General features: G+C 37.3%; 2 protein-coding genes across 2 annotated transcripts in view; both read right to left on the bottom strand.

Moving 5' to 3' along the window:
- Positions 1 to 219: 219 nt before the first annotated feature.
- On the bottom strand, positions 220 to 8,983 carry LOC110327565 (caspase-12). The gene is made up of 7 exons (XM_029543619.1): positions 8,960 to 8,983; positions 7,766 to 8,017; positions 5,381 to 5,440; positions 4,204 to 4,281; positions 2,373 to 2,467; positions 1,824 to 1,997; positions 220 to 1,051 (listed from the first exon to the last, which is right to left on the bottom strand). The coding sequence occupies exons 2-6, from the start codon at positions 7,959 to 7,961 to the stop codon at positions 1,914 to 1,916; spliced, it is 513 nt and encodes a 170-aa protein (XP_029399479.1). The 5' UTR covers positions 7,962 to 8,017; positions 8,960 to 8,983; the 3' UTR covers positions 220 to 1,051; positions 1,824 to 1,913.
- Positions 8,984 to 13,617: 4,634 nt separating this feature from the next.
- Casp4 (caspase 4) overlaps positions 13,618 to 24,656 on the bottom strand; it is a 27,499-nt gene continuing 16,460 nt past the window's right edge. Inside the window, exons 5-9 of the mRNA XM_021207366.1 lie at positions 23,650 to 23,884; positions 21,329 to 21,472; positions 20,100 to 20,209; positions 14,231 to 14,334; positions 13,618 to 13,791 (exon numbers count right to left, since the gene is read on the bottom strand). Of these exons, the coding sequence (XP_021063025.1) occupies positions 14,236 to 14,334; positions 20,100 to 20,209; positions 21,329 to 21,472; positions 23,650 to 23,884 (588 nt within the window). The 3' untranslated portion in view covers positions 13,618 to 13,791; positions 14,231 to 14,235. The remainder of the gene's footprint in view (positions 13,792 to 14,230; positions 14,335 to 20,099; positions 20,210 to 21,328; positions 21,473 to 23,649; positions 23,885 to 24,656) is intronic.

The raw sequence follows: 24,656 nt of genomic DNA, 5'->3' as shown, positions 1-24,656 counted from the left end.
GGGCTTTTGTTATACTATTATTCCATTTACAGCTCAACACACATTCCTCATCTGTATCAGCAGTGGCTATCCCTTTGCTTGTGGGTACCCAAATAGTTCCATTGTATCCTAGGAGAGACAGCACTTCTGAAACAAATGTAACACACACACACACACACACACACACACACACACATGTTCTTTTATAAAATATAAAAACTGCCACTGTATACCTTATTTGGTATATTGCATTATGATTTTATTGAAAATGCAAATACCTATATGCACATGTTACATGTGTTCAAAACAAATACAGATATGTGTGCCAGGTATCCATGTCCTTGTGCACATTCAGAGGCCAAAGGAAAAAATAGTTTTCTTCTATCTTTCTTCTTCTTCTTATTTTGACAGAATTTCTCAGTGAGCCTGGAGCTTACCTGCTAGCAAAGCATCAGCATTCTGCCTGTCTCTACCATCTATGGTCCTGAAGTTATCTGAAGACATGCTATGCCTGCCTTTTTACATAGGTTCTTGGGGTTTGTTCTTGCACAGTGAACACTCTTACTACTAACCCATCTCCCTGGCCTCAAAAATATATTATTGAAAGTCCCAATGAACAAGAACAATACAACACCCACCATATTGACAAATGACTGGGACATTTCTTATTATCTCAGGATATTCATTGTTTCTTTAAAATGTAGGACATAAGATAGTTTCTTTTGGCCTGGACATACCAATAGTAATAAAATGTCACCCCACCCCCATCTACTGGAGCATGCCAGACTCATAGAGGAAAGTTTAGAACCATGTGCTAGAACCCTGACTCTGACTCGCTGCCTCTGCAGGCCTGCATGATGAGAATCTTGGGTTTGTTTCTCAGACTCCGACAGTTAGAGTTGTTGAAAATTTTGAAGATAGTGTCATCATGAAGAACATCTGGCTTTTTGTTTCTGTGGTTCACCCCACAGATTCCTTCCAGGATGCCATGGGACATAAACACCAGAAATGTGCTGTCGGAGGACTGGTGCTCTGGACGGCCAGCAAACTGCATTAACTCTGTCTCCATTTCCTAAAAAGACTTGAGAGTCAAACCAAATGCACTCTCCAAATAAAGTTTGTATCTGAGTAACAAAGGAAGTTCACGAAAACTAAACAACTTCTAGGAGCCAAGTAATTTGGGCAAAGAAGTAAGATAAGTAATATTTTTACATCAGATCAGAAAATGGTATGAACATTAGTTTTGTTGTTGTTTTTTGTTTGTTTTTTAAACATAGTTTTCATTCCTATGGTTTTAATGAGAATCTTGGACTTTTAAAGACTCTAAGAGATGGAATATAATAGAAACTAACTTTATTAAAATTGGGTTTTGGAAAATTCACATAAGAAGAAGTGGTACATAGAGAAGTTTATGTTGAAAAAATTAGAATCGTGAAATTTTTTCACATCAAACAATATCAAGTTTTACATAGTTTAATCAAGTCTGCCCAGGTTGCTTTGAACAGAACTGAGTTCACAACCTTTGTATAACTTTCAATAATTAGGCATTTTGTTCTGATATTGTTAAAATCTTATGTGTTTATTCTCTGGATCCTGCAAATTTCAAGGCTCAGAGTTTATGTCTCTCTTATGATACAGTTAATGGAAACACGCAGACTAACACTTAAGAAATACCTACTGTTTTGTTGAAATAATGTTGCAAGGCATTCTGTGAATAATTGTTATGAAACTATACTTTGGAGATGGTCAAAACTCAGGAATACTGCTCTGGAGCAAATGTAATTTATTCTTGTTGCTACCCAAAGAGAGTTTGACAAAAAGGCAAAGATCTCTGGGAACATTACCTGAGCTGTAAGGTTTTCCTTTAACACCACAGAGTATCCAAGATTTTCAAGTAGTTCTTGCATGTTCAAAATGTCAGTATCAGCATTATCTCAATCAAAAAGGAAGTCAAACTTTTTGTTGCAGATGATGAGAGCCAGACATGTTCGTCCTTCCTTCTCCATCACTGGATATATCTGCAGTTAACAGACACAGGAGATTTAAGAAAGGGACCTCCTCATACATCTAAAATCAATACAGTGCAGATGAAAATAGTAATAGTGAACAACAGAATGTTGCTGATGGAGTTATGCTCTGCTGATGAAATGATAGAATGTGAGACTGAAAACATATGTCGGGGCCTGAATAGATAGTAATTTTGACCAGTGACATGGCTTATGTGGTGGGGTGGATTTGAGGACATACTTTGAGATAAGATTTAAAAATGGGAAAAATTTAGGATGAGCATCACTTGATTAGATGAAGGTCATTTTCCTTTGTCGGATCTGAAGGAATCTGTATGTGTAGCCTGAAAGGGCTAACTCCAGTCCCCTGCTTCCAAAGCTCATTACCTCTTTTGCCCTTTCTGTCTTTATCTTACAAAACTGATCACGTGGACAAAGCTTCAGTGTATCTTGGACTTCTGAGCTCTGGATTCCATGAGGAGCTGAAAGAGAAAACAGAACTGACACTGTCCCATAAGTCATACATGTCACAGCCACGAGTTCATCATTCTGGAGTGCTCACAGGTGCACCTCGGAAAACTAATGAAAGGTAAAAACGAATCCATACATAAACAACTGAAGCAAAAGTCTTGATTTTTTTTTCTGCTTTTTTTATCTGTTTATTGCTGACAGTTTTGTGTTATTCTAGTATTTGCAACATTGTCTAGTTTTTCAAGTTCAGCACATTAGAATCACACAAATATAGGAATCTAAATTTTGTAAGGAAGTTAAGCTTCATTTAGTAGACTTCAACAAGTAATTGATATTTTGACTTTTTTTTACCCTTGGATAGGCTTTCAGGCCATTCCTATGAGGGGAAGCCCACATCAGTTTAATGTTTGGCTCTATCCACAACGCTGTTGTCATTTTTGCTATTTTAAGATATGCAATGCTTGGAACACAATCCAGTGTTGGGTGTTGGCTAACTCTCATAAATGACTGGGCTGATCAGTGGGTCTATATTTGACCAAATTTTTAGGGAATGACAACTATAAATGAAAGCAGTTTTGAGAGAAACCCTTCCACCCATACACACATATGCATGTCCACATGCATACACACACCTATGTACACATTCATAAACACACACATACAAACACACATACACACATACAAACACACATACACACATGCACACATGTATGCACACATTCATACAAATGCACACATATGCACACTCATGCACACACATGCATGCACAGAAATGAGCACATATTCACATAAATGTTGACTACAGTAGACTCATTTTCCACTGAGAAGAAGGTTTAGGCATCATATCTCTGACTCTAAATGTAGCAGCTTTTCTTATTTCACATTTAATTTTCTACTTCCTTGTCAGGATATAACCTTACATATGAACTTGTAATATGGCAAGGTCATTCCTGTTTCAGGTGGACCCTGGCCTCTAGTTTTGCTTAACAGTTTTGTGCAAATTTCCTTTTCACCTTGGAGGTATATTCTAGAATATCTCCTCATTGGGATTGGCTAAACATTCGAGCATATACCTTTCCTTTGCTCCTTAATACTCAACCCATCCTTATACATGCAATTGCTTTCTCTAGCCTAACTCACTTTCTTTTATCTGTTAAATGAATTCACATTACTTCTTACATGTTTACTATATATCACCACTCACTAAGATATAGACTCAATTGTAGTGAGGGGGTCTTTCTGCTATATAAACCAAATATTGAGAACAGAAATTCAATATTCCATTTATTGTATGATGCAGACATAAAAACATAAAAAAAACCCCATAGGTTTTATTCCTTAGTTTGTCAGAACTTCTGAAAATATAACATTCCTAAAACACTATCACTATTGTTTCTAGATAAGTGTAATTCCTTAATAAGCCTCAGTAGTTCATAAGTTTCTTTGGTGACCACAAAGGATGTGACTCATACCATGTTAGGTATTTTTTATATAATCACATATAAAATTTAAACACAGCATACTCACAAGCTTAACTACATCTTGCTTGTGCTAGTAATTTCCAAACCTTAACTATTTTATAAATTACATCACTTAAAAACCTGGCCTATTACAGCACATGCCAGCGATAGTGGTTACCTTGACATATGGCCTTCTTGGCTGTGGCCCTAGTACCTGAACCTCAGAAAGCTTTGAAAATGTACTTTCTCTCAAATGGCATCAGTATAAACTCTGGGATAGACATTACCTGTCAGCATTAGATGTGATTCATGGGCCACTCCAGCATTAACCTCCATTTCATCATCCTCTACTTTTCTCCTGGATTCTGAAGAGAAGTTGAGAAGCAAGATTTGAAGGACTTTCTAGTGGTGGAGGGTAAAATCTCTCTAGAGTTTCTGAGACTCCATGAAGTAATTTTAGGGAACCTGTGACCCCACTCCCCAGTGATAAGCAAGACCCTTGAAGCAGGGGGTTTTGTGCAATTACCATCAGAGATAAAGACGATGTCTGCTTTAATAAGCTTGTCCCTCATCTTTGCTGTCTTTAATTTCATTTTCAGAGTCCAGAGTAGACAGAGAAAAGGAGAATCAGTATTCTGTTTCAAAGATATTTTCTTGTTTGTTTATGTTTTTTGAAAGTTCCATATGCTGATACACAGCATTGTGAGCATGCCTATCTACCACTATTCAGACCAAAACAGGAAAAGTAAGCTAAGGGTTCTGTTAACAGTTAAGAGCATTAAATAAAGAGTTCATGTTTTTCCTGTTTCTTAGGTATGATGTAAATTGAAAAACATCTTTTTCAATCTACACTAAACTTGTGACCCCATTCACATGATTTAGGACCTTACCTACCTTTGTTCCTTCCCATTGACTGTATTCTTTCTACCAGTGTATAACAGCCACTCTCTCACCCCTGGGAGCACCTCATCTCTTCGAAAGAAAGGACCTCAGGAGCCTGGGAGGGGCCACTCTGTCAAATCTCTACCTAGGGTAAGGTAGCTGGTTGGCCAGTCTCTGGTGCACTCCAAATGACAGCTTAACTGAACAATTGTGAATTTGGTCTTTTCCCCTTACAATCTTCAGGTTTAATACTATCTCTTTTAAACTCCTGCTTGTTTCCCCATTCCTCATCCCTCTAGTGTTATGTCCTCCTTTATTTTTTTTATATTGCGTTATTATTAGTGATCCCTGAATCCAAATTCTGTTGTCCATTTGCTCAGGGTTGTGTGGAAATCCCCTGGATATGAGCAATCACTGGCTATGTTTCCAGTGTCAACTGACTCTACCTCACTCAGAAGTTATACACTGCTGTCCCTTCTGAGAATGAGAATGTAGAATACTACAGTTCCCTGAGTCTTTCCAGGGACATAAAAATAGAGATCAAATGGTTACTGTGGCAGTCTGTTGCATAGTGATAATTACCTGATGGAGAAGAAGGTTTAAATATCTTCTGAGGTCTATCATCCTTATCATTAGAAAATTCTGAAACAATATTAACAGCAGATTTTGGGGGGCAATATAACAACATTTCTACATGAAAACCATCTCAAAGCACTAAGTAAACACCCATGTTGCTCTTTGAAACATGCCTGTTCCATCTGGTTGCCAAGCTTCAATTTTGTTTATAAGCATGCTAGCCTTTTCCAAATAAAAAACTGAAGGCACACATTCTATGAAACAAGAACTTTTCTGTGATTCTTATATAAATAAAGATGTAGACAAAGTCTGTACCCAGAGTTTCCTTGTAATAGCATTTATTTGTCTGAGAACAAAGATATACTTGACTGCATTAAAGTTGTTCTTTATACAACAAAAATAAAACAGGCAAAAATGCCAAGAATTTAAGATACACATTTCTTTATTACTTGCTGGGGTAGAATGATTGGACTGCAGACCAAGGACCACTTGCCACCTTGTACTAAATATTTAATGCAGTACATAAACACCAACTGTTCTTCAGTGATTGATGCTGTGCTATCAAAATAGAAAATCTGAGACATGAATGAGACAACTACATACAAAAATTTACAATACCTGCTGTTTTTAGAACTAAATTAATAATCCATTAAACATCATATTTAGGGATTTTTGTTTATTTTGTTTTGTTTTATTTTTTTTCCCGTAGTAATTAAAACAACGAGATTTTTATCTCAGGAATTGAGCTACATCTAAGAGAAGAGAGTGGCCTTCTCCAATCCCGCATTCAACATTATATATCTGAGAATGAATCTAAAATCTCCATGATATGACCAGAAGCTTAGATCACTATAAAAAAGAGGAGGGTCAGGATCAGGTGTGGGAGGAGACAGGGGAGAAGTTCAGAGGATCAGAAAATTGAATGTAGATGTGAAGCAGTGGGGGTTAAGTAGGCGTAGGCACTACAAAGTTCCAGATGCCAGGGAAACAAGAGGTTCCCAAGACCCAGTTGGGATAACATTAGCTGAAATACCCAACACAGGGGAGATAGAACCCATAGAGACCATATTCAATAGATAGGCACAGCCCCCAGTTGAGACATGTAGCCACCTGCCCTTCTAAAAAACTCTAACCCAGAATTGCTTCTGTTTAAAGAAAATATAGAGATTAAGAGTGGGCCAGAGAGTGAAGGAAAAGACATCCAAAGACTGTCCCACTTAGGGATCCATCCTATCTGCAAACAGTAAACCCAGACACTATTGCTGATGCCAAGAAGCACTTGCTGACAGGAGCCTAGCATAATGGTCCCACGAAGGGCTCTGCCAGAGCCTGACCAATACAGATGAGGATGCTCTCAGCCAACCATCAGACTGAGTACAAGTACCCCAAAGGAAGAGATAGGGAAGTACTGAAGGAGCTGAAGGGGATTACAGCCCCATAGGAAGAAAAATAATATTAACTAACTGGACCTCCTAGAGCTTCCAGGGACTAAACCATCAACCGAAGATTACACATGGATGAACCCCATGGCTCTAGCTGCATATGTAGCAGAGGAGTGCCTTATTTGGCATCAATGGGAGGGAAGGCCCTTGGTCCTGTGGATGCTTGATGCCCTAGCATAGGGGGATGCTAGAGTAGTGAGATGGGTGTGGGTGAATAGGTGAGGAAGCACCCTTATAGAGGAGGCAGGGGATGACTATAGGATGAACCTAGGAAGAGGGGAACCTAGGAAGGGGGACAACATTTCAAATGTAAACAAATAAAATAACCAATAAACAATGAAATAAAAAATAAAGAAAAACAAAACAAAACCCCTGCTTTTTCTTAATCAAAATGACTTGATATTTTATGGGTATCTGCTATCTGTCATGTGTGATTTCTTACATGATCAATATGTTTCATGAATAAAGCAGCCAATAAGGCTTGCCTTCTTCCTTTTTTTTTTTTTTTTTGGTTTTGGTTTTTCGAGACAGGGTTTCTCTGTATAGCCCTGGCTATCCTGGAACTCACTTTGTAGACCAGGCTAGCCTTGAACTCAGAAATCCACCTGTCTCTGCCTCCTGAGTGCTGGGATTAAAAGCGTGCGCCACCACGCCCAGCTCGAGGCTTGCCTTCTTATGCCTGTGTTTTGGGTCAGAGAAACACAGTAATGTATTGAATATGTAAATTTCGTGGGGTAATCAATGGTGCAATTGTTAAGGGAAAAATAAAATATTCAGAAGTAGAAAAGTAGTTTGGGTGAATTTGGGCGTTTATCTGTTAAACAAATAGACAAGTAACAGTCTAAGGGATATGGGGAGGTTAGATTTCCTTAAGAACAGAAGTAAACACAGAAGTTTTGTAGGAAGTAGAAAAGAAGGAGCTGATGGCATTTTGGCCAGAACTACTCACGTAAACTCAGCTGGTCCTGGGAATTGGCAATGTGGCCAGCAAATATTTTTCGTGCCATGTCTGTTTTCTCAAAGAAGTTCTCAACCAGATTCTCAGCCTTGTTCAGGATAAAACTCGCACTTTCCCCTATTTTGAGTAACTCATCTCCATTTAAAACATTCTTCTCCACCAGGTCATCAAAAACCCCATCCAGCATGTCCTTGGCCAAATCTTTGATCTTGTAGATTGGATCTCTTTCATATATTCTCCTGGCTGTAAAAATAATAGCATTTAGACATGCAAAGGTATTTAAATATCTGTTTCTACATTACCTGCTTTCAAATTCAAATACAGACAAGGATCACCCACATAGATAAATAAACAGGGTTCCCGATGAGGCTTTCTCAGAAATTACACTCCCTGCATAAGGATGGAACCCATGGGCTTTCCTTTTTATAAAAGTCTTCGTTCAATTTTGAGATAATAATATAATTAATCAGGTGACAGTTGGGTGACAACTTGTCTATGAACCTACAGGAGCATTTATATTGTCTAACACATATCAAGTTTGTACAGGAGGAAACATAGATGGGGAGAAGGGAAACAACCCCATCAGGCAATTCAGCCATCTGCAGATCACTCATGACCCTTCCACTTTTGCTCATTTTTGTAAATATCTTAAAAGGATAGATTATTCAATACTCGCATAGTATAAAGTGAACACATTACAGCTATATTGTTCCACATTTTGTTTACACTGCAAGTGCTCCTAGAGAGCTCTGTGTAGAAATAGAGAAATCAAACTAGCTTGCTTGCTTGCTGCTGAAAGTAGTTCAGATACAGAGCAGAGAGATGGAGAAAATGCAAGGTTTTGTTGGATAGTAAAGTTTCTCATCCTCACTACAAAACACCCACAGAGCTGGGGGAAATCCTCTAGTCAGTGAGTCAAAGGCAATACTTAAAACACAGGAAAATGCTAAAAAGGAGGGCCTACAGATATTCATGTTCCTTTCTTTCCCACAGTTGTAAATGCTGAGTTTAAATGTCTTTGAGAATATCTGCACGCACTCTGCTTCAACATGTGCTACCGTAGCCTCCATCCCAGCAACTTAGGAACAGCTCTGCTCTGATGAAGCCCTTCCACTTTGTTATCTCTTCTCTCAGAAATCCATATGTAACTCCCTCAACACAAACATAAATAAAGAAAAGACTCACCCGCCGTGGCTGTGCAGAATCCCTGGACATAAAAAGCATCAAAACCGAAAGCAATCTGAGATACAGTTTGCCTTTTCTTCCCAGAAACATACCAATGGTGCCGTGTCACTGAAAACTCCTGCTTGCCAAATTCTCCTGCCCTTTTCCCAGAAAGTCAACCAGGGCTCTGCTATTATAAGCAGAGTTTCTCTTGACTTTACAAAGTTTTTTAACTGAAAATGTATATTCATGCATAATTCATTCTCAATCTAGTCTATCGTTAGCACAATTTCGAAATGCCCTCTGAGTTGTTTTTCTTAGCACCTTTATGATCCTTTACATAGACAAGAGACCATGAAACAGTGACACTTGGTCAATCCAGAACGTGTCAGTTAGCAGAGCTTCAGCTAAAAGAGATGCTGACTGAGATGCCAAACCTTGATGCTGGTACTACCAATTCAATACCCAGGTAAGTCATCTTGTTTCTATTTCTCTGAGTCAGCAGGTTTATTTGTTAATTTTAGATATTATGAATCTGGAGACGCCAGTGTACATTGTGGTATGTTAAATGCACAGGACAGTCTTTTTCTCTAACTTTTGAAAATGTATGGATAAATAATGACCGTAAAAGTTAAATAAGGGAAATGTTTATAAACTGGGAAAGAATGCTGTTTTATACTTTACATTCATGGTTCAGGATGCTGCACAGTAGAGGCTTTCTTTGTGAATTGTTCACATTCCTCATACAATATTTAATACAGTTCTAATGCTGTTGACTTCATCTATTTGCCTTGTTGTAGTAGCCTTCTTTGCCTTACTGCCCTCAGGAGTTAATTGGAGTGAATAACACCTCACCTTCAAAGAACTTGGTACACTTTCAGGTCTGTCTTCATTAAGCCACAGAGACATTTCCAGCTTGGGAATCTGAACATCCATGTAGAAAACTTGTTGACAAAAAGAGGAAGAGAGTGTCCTCATGTCTTGGCAGAACAGGAAGCAGCATGCAGTCACTCAGTTGTAAATCTCCTTTTCTGGTTTTTAAGCTCAACAAGACCTCAGTACAAGAGGAAGCACATCTAGGCCCGCTTTCTGCTCCCCACCCTCCTGTAGTTTGTCCTCTTCAGAAACTGCCTCAGAATCATTCTTGCCTCACTGACAATACAAGACACCCTTAGTACCATCAAAAGGCTACCACAGTGCCAGTGTCAAACAAGTGTATTAGAAATCAATCAACTTGCCCCTTGAAATCACAGTAGTGAAAATATATAGTCTGATAAGTTGAGAAATATCCAGTGTGGTATGCTATAACCTTGAAATGTTTGTCTTATTATTTGTTTGGTTTGGTTTGGTTTAGTTTTTTGAGACAGGGTTTCTCTGTATAGCCCTGGCTGTCCTGGAACTCATTTTGTAGAACAGGCTGGCCTCGAACTCAGAAATCTGCCTGCTTCTGCCTCCCGAGTGCTGGGATTAAAGGCGTGTGCCACCACACCCGGCTGAAATGTTTGTTATATTAACACATTAAACAATTCAGTGAATGAACACAGTGTAGAAAAGTTTAGACTGAAAATTGGACCCACAAACTTGTCTCACTCCTGTACTCTATATAGAATTTCACTACATTATTTGTACTTTTTGAATGGTGGTAATAATTTCTTAAATTATTTTGCTTGACTGTTCTACACAGAAGGAAATGAAGCTATTTTCATCCCCTGTTGACCTCCCTTATCCTCTTTCTCTCTTGCTGGAGCACTGTTCAACAAGTCCCTATTGTTTCTTTGAGGGCCCCATTGTGATTTGTTAGTTTCTTTCCTGATCAGAGGTGGAAGGTTGTTTAATGCAGCATGAGAAGCTGAGCAGTGGTCATATGACTGAAGAAATTGACAACACCTCTAAAAAAACTCTCAGTTGCCAGTAATACTCCATGGAGGGACTCTCCTCTATGAGTGATGAAATGCTGATGGGATTAATAGTGGAGCTGTCATGCAAGATACCCAGAACCAGAGTGAGTTCATCATCATCCTGTAAGACAGCCAAAGCTACAGGGAGTTCATCATCCTGTAAGATAGCCAGAGCCACAGTGACTTCCTGAGAGAAAGCTAGAGCCACAGTGACTTCCTGAGATATAGTTCATAGCCACACCAAGTTCCTATAAGATAGAAACACAGTGAGTTCCTGTGAGATAGACACAGCCACAATGAGTTCATATATTATATCCAGAGCCACAGTGACTTCCTGTGAGATAGGCAGAGACACAGTGAGTTGCTGTGAGGTAGCCAGAGCTGCGCTGGGTTCATGAGGACAGAAGCTTTTTTTATGACCAGAAGATATCATTTTGCAGCACATCTGTCCTTCTTCCGAATAATTCAGGATGTTTAACTTACATATTTGTTCTCATTGACTACTTCATAGCAAACCAAATTGTAGCTAGCCTCATCTCCTTCTGGTTGCTGATACTATGGCTTTTAATGAATTTTTTTTCCACCAAGTATCATGAATTATTTTTTCAGAAGTTTCATTGCCCCAAGCTGGTTTTAAAGGCATGATCCTCTTGCCTGGACCTCATGAGTGCTGAGGTTATACGCTGTACCATCATTCTGGCCTGAAAACACACTTAACTCTCCTTTTTATGTTATAGTATTAGCAAATGGCTTCACTTTCTTCTGTGTGAGATCCATTCTTCATTTTCCTAGTAATCGTACTTCATTTTGATATTCATGTTTTTATTGTGACAAAAATGTAACTAACACAAATTTACTATCTTGAACACCTTTTGGACTACAGTGCAGTTCATAAATGTTGATGAGACTACCTTGCTCCTGTCAGCATTGACTCCTAGATTTTGTTATTTTTTTATTTGTTTGTTTTTTTTTTTTTCATTTTCACAACTAAAGTTCTATACTAATTAAACATTTATCATCTGCTATGGTCTGAGTATGTCAATATCCATGTGCTGGAATCAATTTTTACATAATGCTGGGTTTTATAAAGACAACTGATTACAAAATAAAGTCCACAGTTACACATTCTGTTACTGGGCTGCCACCTTTAGGAGGTGCTGCTTTTGGTCTCTGGTTTGATAAAAAAAAAAAAAAAATAGGTATGCCTTGTTTTTATCAAAGATGCTTGATCCATTGTGTGTTCAGATACTTCGCTTCCAGTGTTTCTTTCATGTTGTGATATAGAAAAGTTATCTGCCAAGATGATGCTTCATCCCTATTTCTTGGTAGAAAAGGAATCACTTTATTCTTTAAAGACCACTGTCAAGCTCCCATCCTCATAATGCAAGATAAAAGAAAAAAAAAACCAAAACTAAACAGTATCCCTTTCTTCCTTTTGTAGTGTCTGTCATTGCTGTTTTTCTCTGTGTCTGTCTATAAATCTGGCTGTTCTATGTATACAGAGCAATTACATGCTCTCTGTTTCTCATTGCATGGTGTCATATCGACAGTAGCCACCCACATTGCAGTATGCAGAATACTCTTGGTTTTAAACATGAATCACATTCATATGTGCAGATTGAATAGAATGTCATTTCATTCTCCTTCTCCACTTGCTTTTGGTTTGTTGCCATGTTTTAAGAATTGTGAATATTAATGCCATGAATAAAAATACTAAAATATTTCTTTGATGTGTTGTTTTTAATCATTTTGTTTAAATACACAGACTGGTCCCTGAAATGCATAAATACTATATTGTATGTCATGCTGGCTATATAACAATACACCACAGTCAATAGTGCAGCAGGATTCTAATTACAATACTTCCTTGCTAATACATGTTATTAAAAATGTTATAACATTTATTTTGTGTGCGTGTGTCTGTGTGTGTGTGTGTGTGTGTGTGTGTGTCCATATGCCAATCCTGTATAGAGGCCAGAAGACAACTTGTGGAATGTGTCACTTTTCTCCTTTTACCATGGAACCCAAGGATCAGACTGATGTCTTCAGCCTTGTCAGCAAGAATGTTGACTCATTGAGTCATCTCAACATCCTTTCTGATAAACTTTTAAATAATATCTTAATGTGTGCAATGAATATCCTGTAATCATTTGTATACTATCTTATGTACTTCCTCCCTTATTTTGAAAATGATACAACAAATGCAACTGTCGAAAGAATGGGTTTACTGTGCTTCAGAGTTTTGTGGCTACAATCCATCATGATGGACATTAAGTTTCCAGGAACTTAGGGCTTTGTGCTCATAACCAAAAAGAAGAGAGTGATGGGTTCTGATGTACACTTGTTTTTCAGGCCTCAGACTTTGGATATGATCCTTCCCACTATTAGGCTAGGCTTTCCTGTATCATTTGACCTGTATCATTTCCTGTATCAACATAATGCTTCACTGGCTTGGTCAGAGGCTTGTCACTAAGATACTCTAGATTCTATAAAGTTGGGTATTAAAAGCTGACCATTACAATTACAGTTTTCTTTCATCCTACTGCCAGAGCTAAATTTCCTGTTGTTGTTGTTGTTGTTTTCTTTCTAGTAATGTAGACATCATATGAGCCCTAAAGTTTAAAACTACAGCTTGATATTCCCTATCACTTCAATTTACTACCATTTTAATTTAAATAACATTCTCCATTAAAGAACCCAACTTAACACAATTATCTTTTTATTTATATACACAAATAAATACATGTTCTCTTTTGGTAAAGTTTTTGTTTGTTTTGTTTCTGCTTGTTTGCTTGTTTATGCAACAGAATCCCACTGTATTGCTTAGGCTGGTCTTGAATTCATAATTATTCTTTCCTCAATTGCCATAGTTCTGGAATTTCAGGAATAGAATGTGATCCTTGACGAAGATCACTTCTTCAACCTGAAGAAATGAGATTCAGTTGTTTGTTGCTTCTGCAGAGAAGACAAAGAATACATAGATGGTAAATATATTTATTTCACAGAGAATCCATTCCCTCACTCATTCCTTATTGTCAACCCTGTTCTTGCTATTCCCCCATTGACATCCACCTGGAGTCTTTAAGGTTTATAGAGGAGATAAAAAGATACACCTCAAGACAGAAATGATATAAATACTAATGAATATATGGGCATAATCTAACTTACTTCAGTAACTTTCAAATTAAATCTTCTACCATTTATTGTTGCTTTTCTTGTTTTACCTTGCTTTTTCTATAACTTTTATCATTTGCTTGATTGTTTGAGGTGATAAATGGAATCTAAATGTGTGGAAGTATAACAAAAGTGTGCCAGTAGTCAATGAACTAGGCCAATTAAGAGACCAACTTGAATACATCCAAGTATCCAGGTCTCTAATAGGAAATATACTTACTGTTCTCAGTTGCCAGGAAAGAGGTAGAAATATCTCGTCAAGGTTGCCCGATCAATGGTGGGCATCTGGGCATGAATACTTGCTTTTTCAAATGATTGTTGCACCTAAAACCAAAATAATGATGTGTACTATATAAGTTTCAATATTCACAGAAAACATGCTTCGTTGCAGTGCAGAAAAATATAGGGAAGAAAAGAATTTAGGAGTTGTTGGGTCGAGGATAATGGAAAGTCTAACTCAACATTACTACCCTACCCCATGTGAGATTGTTATGCTCAAGTCACAGGGAGGCCAAAGACGACTGAGGAGTCAATTCTGATGCAAATAAACAGGGTCTTGTCTTAGGGTCTTACTGCTATGAATAGACACCATGACCAAGGCAAGTCTTATAAATGACAACATTTAATTGGAGGTGGCTTATAGGTTTAGAGGTTTAGTCTATTATCCTCAAGGCAGGAGCATGGCAATATCCAGGAAGGCATGATGTAGGAGAGCTGAAAGTTCTGTATCTTTATCCAAAGGAAGCCAGGAACAGACGAGCATCCTCTGGCAACTAGGAGGAGAGTCTCCAAGCCCACTCCTAAAGTGACACACTTCCAACATAGCCACATCTTCTAATAGTGCCACTCCCTGAGCTGAGCATATGCAAACTATCACTTTCTACTGCCTGGCCCCTCATAGACTTGTTCAAACATGAGTTTATGGGGGCCATACCTAGACATAGCATAATACAAAATACATTTAGTTCAACTTCAAAAGTCCCCATAGTTTTTAGCAGTCTCAACAATGTTAAAAGTCCAAAATTCAAGGTCTCTTCTGAGAGTCAATCAATAACTTAACTGAAATCCCCAAAGCAAGACAGGAAACCAGCTGGGCAAACTCCAAATTCTGCATCTTTATGTCTGATGTCAATATGGTCTTCAGATCTCCAAATCTCCCTGCCTCTTTTTTTTTAATCTTTGTTGATTGCAATAAACATTTTTCACCAGGGAAGTTACCACTCCCTATTTTAAGCTTTTCTTAGCAGACAGACCATGACTTGGGCATCTAGATCATCTTGGGGCCTCCAAGGTAATTTCAGTGTTACAGCTTCTTGTTTCAATTCCTGGGATCTACATGTGATCTTCTGAGATCCTCCAAAGGGTTAGTGGCACTTCTCCAACTTTCCCCTCTATAGCACTGGAAGCTCAGCTTGATCCACTCCATTTCTACAGTTCTTGGTGATCATCCCATGGTACTGGCATCTCTAATATGCTGGGATCTTCCACTGCAACTAGACTTTACTAATTGCCTCTTACAGGCTCACTTCTTGGTGCCAAACCTCTTGTTTCTTTGTGTGATCCCTTCAGTCCTTGGCTATAAACTGAAACTGAGGCTGAACCTTCACCAATGGCCTTCCATGGCCTCTCACAGTGTCAAGCTTCAGCTATTCTTCATGATGCCTTTGGTCCTTCAAAACTAGTACCATATGGGTGACTCTTACACATTGCAAAGTACAGCTGCAGCACGATATACAACCTTGGCTATCTCTAGAAGACAGCTTCTTTGTGCTCTCAGAAAACACTACCCAGAAGATTTCAACTCAGTGATGCTGTTATCTTCTTAATCAACACCAATATTTTAGCTCCAGCTAATCATCAATTGTCCCAGTAGTCCCTTCTATTCTGGACTCTAAAGTCAGAGCCATGTGGACAAAGCTACTGAGTTCTGCTGCTTGCTGAGGCTGGAACATGGCGTCCCTTATTCTATTACATTGTCTCTTCCTGTTTTCCAACTCTTTCACTGCCTCAACTTTGCTGTCCTGGATCTTGCTCTGTAGATTGATCTTGAGTTTAGAGATCTGTATGATTGACTCCTGTGATTAAAGTTGTGTACCACCATGCCTGGATCTAAATTCACCTGGGTAAGTTCTTGCTTCAAAGTCCCACTCCCTTAATCTGCAATCTTCTAGAACACAGGAATCTTCTTCATTGCACTTCCTGGTGCTGATTTAATACTCAAACCACATATTTAAATTTTTTCCTTTCTAAGTTTGCTACACTTGCTCAAAATGCTCTTCACTAGACTTCATAAGTGAACAAAGTCTCTGATATGCCTCCCTGAGACTTCCTTTGCCAATGCAATTAATCTGAGCCTCTTCACCTTTGCCTCAGGCAGACTCTACCGACAAGGGCAAAAAGTAGCCCCATGCTTCACCAACATACCATGAAAGCAGTCTCTAGGCCACATATTGAAATTTCGCATTGAAACTTCTTGGACCAGGCTTGAACAATTCCAATCACTCTCATTAGCAAAGTAACGACCATAGTCCTACCAGGATTATGCTTAGCCCACTAAGCCCCATTTAAAGCATTCCACTGTTTTCCCAAGACAAAGTTCCAAAATCCAGTCATCCAAACAAAAGCATTGTCAGCCCTATCACAGCAATACCCCACTCCCTGATATAAATTTCTGTCTTAGGGTTTTACTGCTGTGAACAGACACCAGGACCAAGGCAAATCTTGTAAATGAAAATATTTAATTAGGGATGGCTTACAAGTTTAGAGGTTCAGCCAGATGATTTTATAGCAGAATTCTATTAGACTTCCAATAAAGAGTTAATGTGGATTCCTCTCGAATTATTCCACAAAAACAGAAGGAACATTGCCCTATCCATTTTACAATGTCATAGTTACTTAGGATTCAGTGCAGGGTCCCCAATGGAGGGGTTAGAGAAAGGACTGAAGGAGCTGAAGGGGTTTACAACCCTATACAAATGACAACAATATCAACCAGACCCCTGAGAGCTCCCAGGGACTAAACCACCAACCAAGGAGTACACAAGGAGAGATCCATGGCTCCAGCCACATATGTGGCAGAGAATGGCCTTGTCTGGCATCAATGGGAGCAGAGACCCTTGGTCCTGTGAAGGTTAGATGCCCCAATGTAGGAGAAGGCAAAGGCAAGGAGCCAGGGTGGGTGGGTAGGTGGGTAGGTGGGTAGGGGAACACCCTCATAGAAGCAGGGGCAGGGGGATGCATTAATGGGTTTTAAGGAGTGAAACCAGAAAAGGGGATACCATTGGAAATGTAAAAAAAAAAAAAAAAAAGTCAAGGAACGTAAAGATTGAACTAAAAAGGAGAATTACAGACTAGTTGCCCTTTTGAACATAGGTCCAAAAGTTCTCAACAAATGTTTCACAAACAGAATCCCAGAAAATATCAAAACAATCATCCATCAAGATCAATTAGGCTTCATTTCAAGATGCATTGTTGGTTCATTATATGTAAAGTGATAAATGCAATCTACTACATAAGCAAACTGAAAGACATAACCACAAGATTCTCCCTACATGATCATCTCATTAGGTACAGAAAAGACTTTGACAAAATCCAACACCACTTTATGATAAAAGTGCTAGAGAGATTAGGGATACAGGGAACACACATTAACACAATAAAGACAGTTTACAGCAAGCCCCTAGGCAACTCAACTTACATGGAAAAAAACAAAACACAATTCAACTAAAACCAGGAACAAAGCAAGGTTGTCCACTCTTTCCTTGTCTATTGACTATAGTATTTTAAGTATTATCTAGAGCAATAACACAACTGAAAGAGACCAAAGAAATGTAAACTGGAAAGGAAGAAATCAAAGTACCTTTATTTGCAAATGCTATGATCTTAAAAATTCCAGTGGCTTATTCCTACAGTTGATAAACACTTTTGGTAAAGCATATAGATACACAATTTCCTTATAAAAATTAGTAGCCCTCCTTGGTACAATGATGAATAGACTAAGAAAGAAATCAGGGAAACAAAACCTTTCACAATAGTCTCGAAACTGTATCTTGGGCTAACTCTAAACTTTAAAAACATAAAAAAGAATTGAAGTTATCAGAATGTGGAAATATCTCCCATGATCATGGGTAGGTAGGATTAATGTATGTAAAATGGTCATCCAACAAAAGTAATCTACATATTTAATGCATTTACAATAAAAATTCCAAATATTGACCTTGAAAGTACAAGTGTCACAAAGCTTGTTAACACATACACACAAAAACACAGGATAGTTAAAACAATCCTGAATAATGAAAGACCTTCCAGAGCTTAATTTGTTTTTCAGAGATATAGTAATAAAAATGCATGGAATTGGTAGAAAAACTGACATGATTAGCATTGGGATCTAATTAGAGGCCAAGATGGGAATCTACATACTTATAGACACCTGATATTTTATAAAGAAGCTAGAAATGCACATTGGATAAAAGAGAGAATCTTCAACAAATGTTTGTCTAACTGGATGACTACATGTAGAAGAATCCAAGTAGAACCATACTCATCACCCTTCACAAAACTCATCTCCAAAGAAATCAAAGACCTCAACATAATACTGTAGGTTATGCTGAACCGAAGAGAAGAGAAAGTGAAGGGCCAGCCTTGAACTGACTGGCCCAGGACTTTCTGAACAGGACATCATTAGCACCACCACTAAAGTCAACAATTAATAACTGGGAACTCATAAATGTGGGAAGCTTCTCCATGGTAATGGACACTGCCATTTGGAGAAAACAGTAGCCTACAGAATGCAAAATGATTTTGATAAAGTCTTTTTTCTACATATCTAATTGAGAGTTAGTATACAAAATATCCACATAATATCCTGTCTATAAGATATGCTAGTACATAGTGACATACAATTTGAGGAATAACCAACCAGTAAGTAATTTGATTCAAGTCTTACTCCATTTAATGAGACCCATATCTGAAATTGAGCCTAGATATGTCAGAGAACTAAAGTAAAACCCTGTGCTGTTTTTCAAACCCCCAAACCAAACCAAACAACAGTTAACCCCACAAAACAAACAAGCAAATCAACAGCACAACAATAACAAAACGTAAAACAAAAACAAACAAAACCCATCAAAACCCACCACCACCACCAACAACAACAACAACACCGTCACCAAAATTCTCCTTTATTCTATTTATTTACTACCTTATTTTCTTTGTTTTATGTTTTTTTTTTGTTGTTTTTTTTTGTTTTGTTTTGTTTTTTTTTTTTTTTTTGGAAGCCTGTTTGTTTTCTAATGAGTGATAGAAAAGGAGTGGTTCCACTTTGGAGGTGGGGGGAGGAAGCAGAGGAGTAGAGGAAGGAGAAATCACAACCAGAGTACATTATTTAGAAAATAATCTACTTTCAATTAAAAAATTAACTTCCTAAGTTTCTCACAAATATGTAATGTCTTTTATAATTTTGGATTTATATCCACTTATCAGTGAGTGCATATCATGTGTGTTCTTTCTGATAGGGTTAACTCACTCAGGATAATATCCTCCAAATCCATCCATTTTCCTAAGAATTTCAGGAATTCATTGTTTTTAATAGCTGATTAGTACTCCATTGTGTAAATGTACCACATTTTATGTATCCATTCCTCTGTTGAGGGACATCTGGGTTCTTTCCAGCTTTTGGCTACTATAAATAAGGCTGCCCTGAATATAGTGTAGCATGTGTCCTTATTACATGTTGGAGCATCTTCTGGGTATATGCTCAGGAGTGGTATTGCTGGATCCTCCAGAAGTACTATGTCCAATTCTCTTCTTTTGCTCATATTATTAATCTTCTTTCTTTCCAAAACTAATATTCTCATGAGAGACCAGGATTTAGTCTGATAATTCATAATATGCAAGATTATAATTTGTATTTTTCTGATCTGTGTACAAGTTTCACTGTGATATGACATCATTTTCTGAACTATATTTTAAACATGTGAATGAAAAAAAGATACCATTTTATTTTTCATCTCTAATTATATTATTGAAATGTAAAAAGTGAGTATAATAAAGTCTTTCTGAAAAATATAAATGAACTGCAAAGCATTTACCTTCAGAAATATATCAAAGAGATGACAAGAGCAGGCATGTGTCCGGAAGCAGGAAATGAGTTTGGTGATGAAGTAAGAACCTCTTGTTTCGTCTCGGTAGGACAAGTGATCTGTGAAGACAGAAAGTGTCACATATTGCTTTATGGATTTTTTGTGCTTTATTTATTTATTTATCGGTTTATTTATTTTAGCAGAGCCTGGCAACATGCATTGAAGGGAAATATAGATATGCCTATACTAACTCATTTTGTACAGTAATCCACTTCCTACTGATAGATAACATTTATGTGGTCTATAGATTATGTCATTGTGTTTTGTTGATTGTTTCTTTGCTTTTTTTTAACCATATAATTAACAAAATACTATACAGAACCAATATTTCAAGTAAAGAAGATGAATAAGTCATAGGGTCTGCAGTCTTTACATGTATTACATATTCATCACAAGTAATAATACTGATCTGTAAAGTGTGATCAGTAGGTTAGATGTATAATGTTTTCATACAAAATATGCTCAGTAAGGAAAATACTTGAGACTGATATACTTTGAGAAGAGAGAGGTAAGCAGATGCCATACTCTGTCCTGATGGTGTCTTACATATATTTTCAAATTCATTAAGTGTAGACATTAAACCTGTGTGGTTTGAGTTTATCAAGTTTGCCTCCACAAATAATTTTTTAAAACAAGCTATGAAAAATATACAAATTCAGAAAGTAGACATCAAACACCTTAGGAAACACATACAGAGATAAATTCAGCAATGTACTACACCTCGAGACTTGTGAATGTGTCTTCTTCAACTTCTTTAACAGGATACCCCATTCCTAGTGGACCATGTCATAAAATTGGTGTATCTAGAATTTGCCAGGATGTTAGCCAAAATGACCTTGGGGTTGAATATTTGAAAAGAAGCAGATAATTTTGTGATCTATAATTTTTTTATGTAAGAATGCTAAAGGAATTTCATTAAATGAAATGAATCAAATCAATCATGTATGTAAAAAACTGTGAAGAGTATCCCCTGGACTATAAATATATGTATTTCACTATACAATTACTTAATTATAGTAAAAGTCCAGTCTTAAAAGTTGTGTCTAAGGAGTAGATATCCTCAAAATAAAAATATGATTTAGTTAATGTAAACTGTTACCCTCAAAATTTGTGTTAGACCATTGCTATATAAAGATGGCTTTTGACCTGCAAAGCTATATGGTTTAGAAAATACATACGTGGGGTTGTAGAGTAGAAGGCAATGAAGTCCTTCTCCATGTGGCTCAGCCGGACAGCATCAGCTTCCATGTTCCTAGGTAGATCTACACCTCTGCACAACTGGGGTTTTGAAGACTCTCTGATCCACATTTCTCCAGGGTTTCCTGGAAAAAAAATGCAATCTAGCACTGATCACACTGAGTAAAATTTCCAGTTTCCTACCTCAGCCATTTTAAGAGCTCATTCAGATTAGTTTCACATATACATACACAAAAGCACTGTAAGTAGGAGCACATGCACACACACATGGGAGAGAGACAGAGACAGAGACAGACAGACAAGACAGAGCAGAGAGACAGAGACTGAGAGAATTTCTTTCCCTCTAGGATCATTGAGAAATGTTATATGATGAGAAAAAATATGGGCAGAGTCATAAAGTTGTAAGAACATGTTTACTAAAAGCAGCAGAGGAGTTTTAGATCATCATTTTACACCACCTGGCTATATAAAAGTTATTTCTACTTTAGTTACTTATAGGTCCATGGCTATATGAATTCAAAGTCATATAGACCTATCTGCATCCTACAAGTTGGATGTGATAGTACACAATTATGATCCCAGCTCCCAAGAGACTGAAGCAGGAGATTACTATAAATTCCTGACAAGTTGGAAATATACAACAAAACTGTGTTTCCATGTAAATAAAATAAAATATACAATAGACATATGTATGCACCCATATGTATTGTTTTACTACACATCATATCCAAATTGTGACATCAGCATAGGTACCCATTCATAATTGAATGTATAAGAACGATGAGGTTAATATGGACAAGAAAGCATTATGCAATGAAAGAAGATCCAGATTTTATTATTTGAATGTAAATGGGATAAACCTGGGGTCATCATGTTAAGCAAAATAAGCAAGATTGGGAATGACAGTTTTAGATGATTTTACTTAAATCTAGTCTTAGATTAGTTTTCATCTTTTGTAGATTAAAAACTAAAGAGACACACAAAGGTGGAAGCGAAAATATTTCAATAAAAGATATGGAGGAGCAAGAGAGGAATGGAGAAAGAGAAGGTTGGTATGGTATAGACTGATCAAGTGCATAGAATGTCATAATGAAGCTATTATTTTATATTACCTGTACAGGATAAAATAAAAGATAGAATTACATGTGAGCATACTCAAGTATTGAATTTTCATATACTGGTTTATACATGCAGTGACTGTAGCAGTAATGTAACATAGTGTACTTTCACACATGGACACATTTCCCTGACCATGCTGCTTTCATTTGACTCACTCTATTTTTTCTTTATACTCTCCCTTCTTGCTATATTCCCCAGCTCCAAGATCTCAATTCCTCACTTACACGCACTCTTATATCTTCAGATGACATTTTTATATTTTTTATTTAGTTTCCACGTATAAGAAACTTTAAAATAACATTGGACAATCATTTTGTGACTGATTCATCTTGCTTTACATGAGGATATACAATTCCATTTTTATTTTCCTTTAAATTTCAGGAAATGTTTTTTGGTTTTATAGTACCTAATTATGCATAAAGACATTTTCTTTATCCAGGCATGTGTTGTTCGTTACCTAGGCTAATTCTATAATCTACTATGTCCTTAAAAAAAACATGAGTGTGAGGGATATTTTATGGTAATCTTGGTGAGGAGTAAATGTATTATATATACATTTTATGTACTAGCCACAAACTTAACAAATACATTGTGATGTTTGGACATTGGGTTGTGGGTTCTTCCACTGGAATCTACCTTTCCTTTTCTCCTCAAAGCTGGGATTGCTAATGTATATTCTGTACATGTTTATTACAATATTCTGTAGATATTTTTGATTCCCATTTGTTTTAGTCTAACTCTGGTGTTTCTTTGATGACTTTATTTCTGTATGGTCCCATCTTCTGTCCATTAGTGAGAGTAGGGTAGTGAACTCAGATACAACAATTGTATTGTTTCACTTTCAAACATAAATTTCATAATACAAAACATAATACATAAACCACAAGTATAATAAAAAAATAAAACCATTTTGCTCTAATATTTGTATACTTCTCTCAACTGACTTGGGGATTCTGGAAAAGTTCTTAATCACTTCTACTGGATAAAACTTATATGAAAATCTTTCAACTAACCAAGCAAATTTTTGTAATGCACTTTTCCTATTGATGCATTAATTTCTGAAAACTAAACAGAAATTAAGCCTAAAGTTATTTCTCTTAGACACAAAACCCATGTGGCATTACCCTGCCAGCACTTGCATAGCCAGAAGCCTGGGATTTCATGGTTCCACCAAAGAACTTACCACCTCTGCAGGCCTGCACAATGATGACTTTGGGTTTGTCTCGTAGACCTGGACAGTGGTAATTGTTGAATATCTGATAGATGGTATCATACTGTAGCACATCTGGAGTTTTTTCACTGTGCATTGTTCCACAAATGCCATACAGTGTGCCATGAGACATTAGTACCAGGAATGTGCTGTCTGATGTCTGGTGTTCTGAAAGTGCAGCAAAGCCTTTCATCTCTGACTCCATGCCCTGGAAAAATCAATGACTTCCTTTAGTGGGATGAGAGTTAGGATAAATCTTAACCTCCTCATTTCAGTAAAATCTACATTGGAATTTCACAAAAAATCTGATACTTTGCTTTTCTTCTTGCACCATGTACTCTAGATGTAGCTTATGCACCACCTCTCAACTTGAAAGTCTCTCTGCTCACACATTTTCAGAGCCCCATCCTCTCAGCACATGTATTTCAGTATCTTCATCATCTTCATTAAGGTTTTCTAGACAGACTCATCTTTTATTGCACCCTACTTCCCAACTCTCATCCCTTTCCTTTAACACCTTTCAGTTTGAATGAATGTGCATTCAATTTTAGTTATGTAGATAAATACATAAACATACACCACTCTTTGAAGTTTTCCTTATAGCTGATTGTCATTCTCTGTGCTACACTGTATAGCAAATTGTGGATTGCCTGCCACCTATTCAGTGCTTGCTACATCATCATGGTCTGACACTGAGTCTCAATTGCTCCTCTTTGGAATTAAAAATACCTCATGAACCTACACTGCTGGGCACTTTTTTATGGTACATTAAATATTTGAAACTTAAAAAGGCACAGATTTCATTTACCTAATTTAACTATTTTGACCTCTCTCTCTCTCTGTCTCTCTCTCTCTCTGTCTCTGTCTCTCTGTCTCTGTCTCTCTCTCTGTCTCTCTGTCTCTGTCTCTCTGTCTCTCTGTCTCTCTCTCTCTCTGTCTCTCTCTCTCTCTGTCTCTCTCTCTCTCTCTCTCTCTCTCTC

This window comes from Mus pahari, chromosome 10, assembly GCF_900095145.1.
Source record: "Mus pahari chromosome 10, PAHARI_EIJ_v1.1, whole genome shotgun sequence".
Classification (NCBI taxonomy): domain Eukaryota; kingdom Metazoa; phylum Chordata; class Mammalia; order Rodentia; family Muridae; genus Mus; species Mus pahari.
Note: the sequence above shows the minus strand (reverse complement) of the source record. Positions and strands in the feature narration are given on the sequence as shown.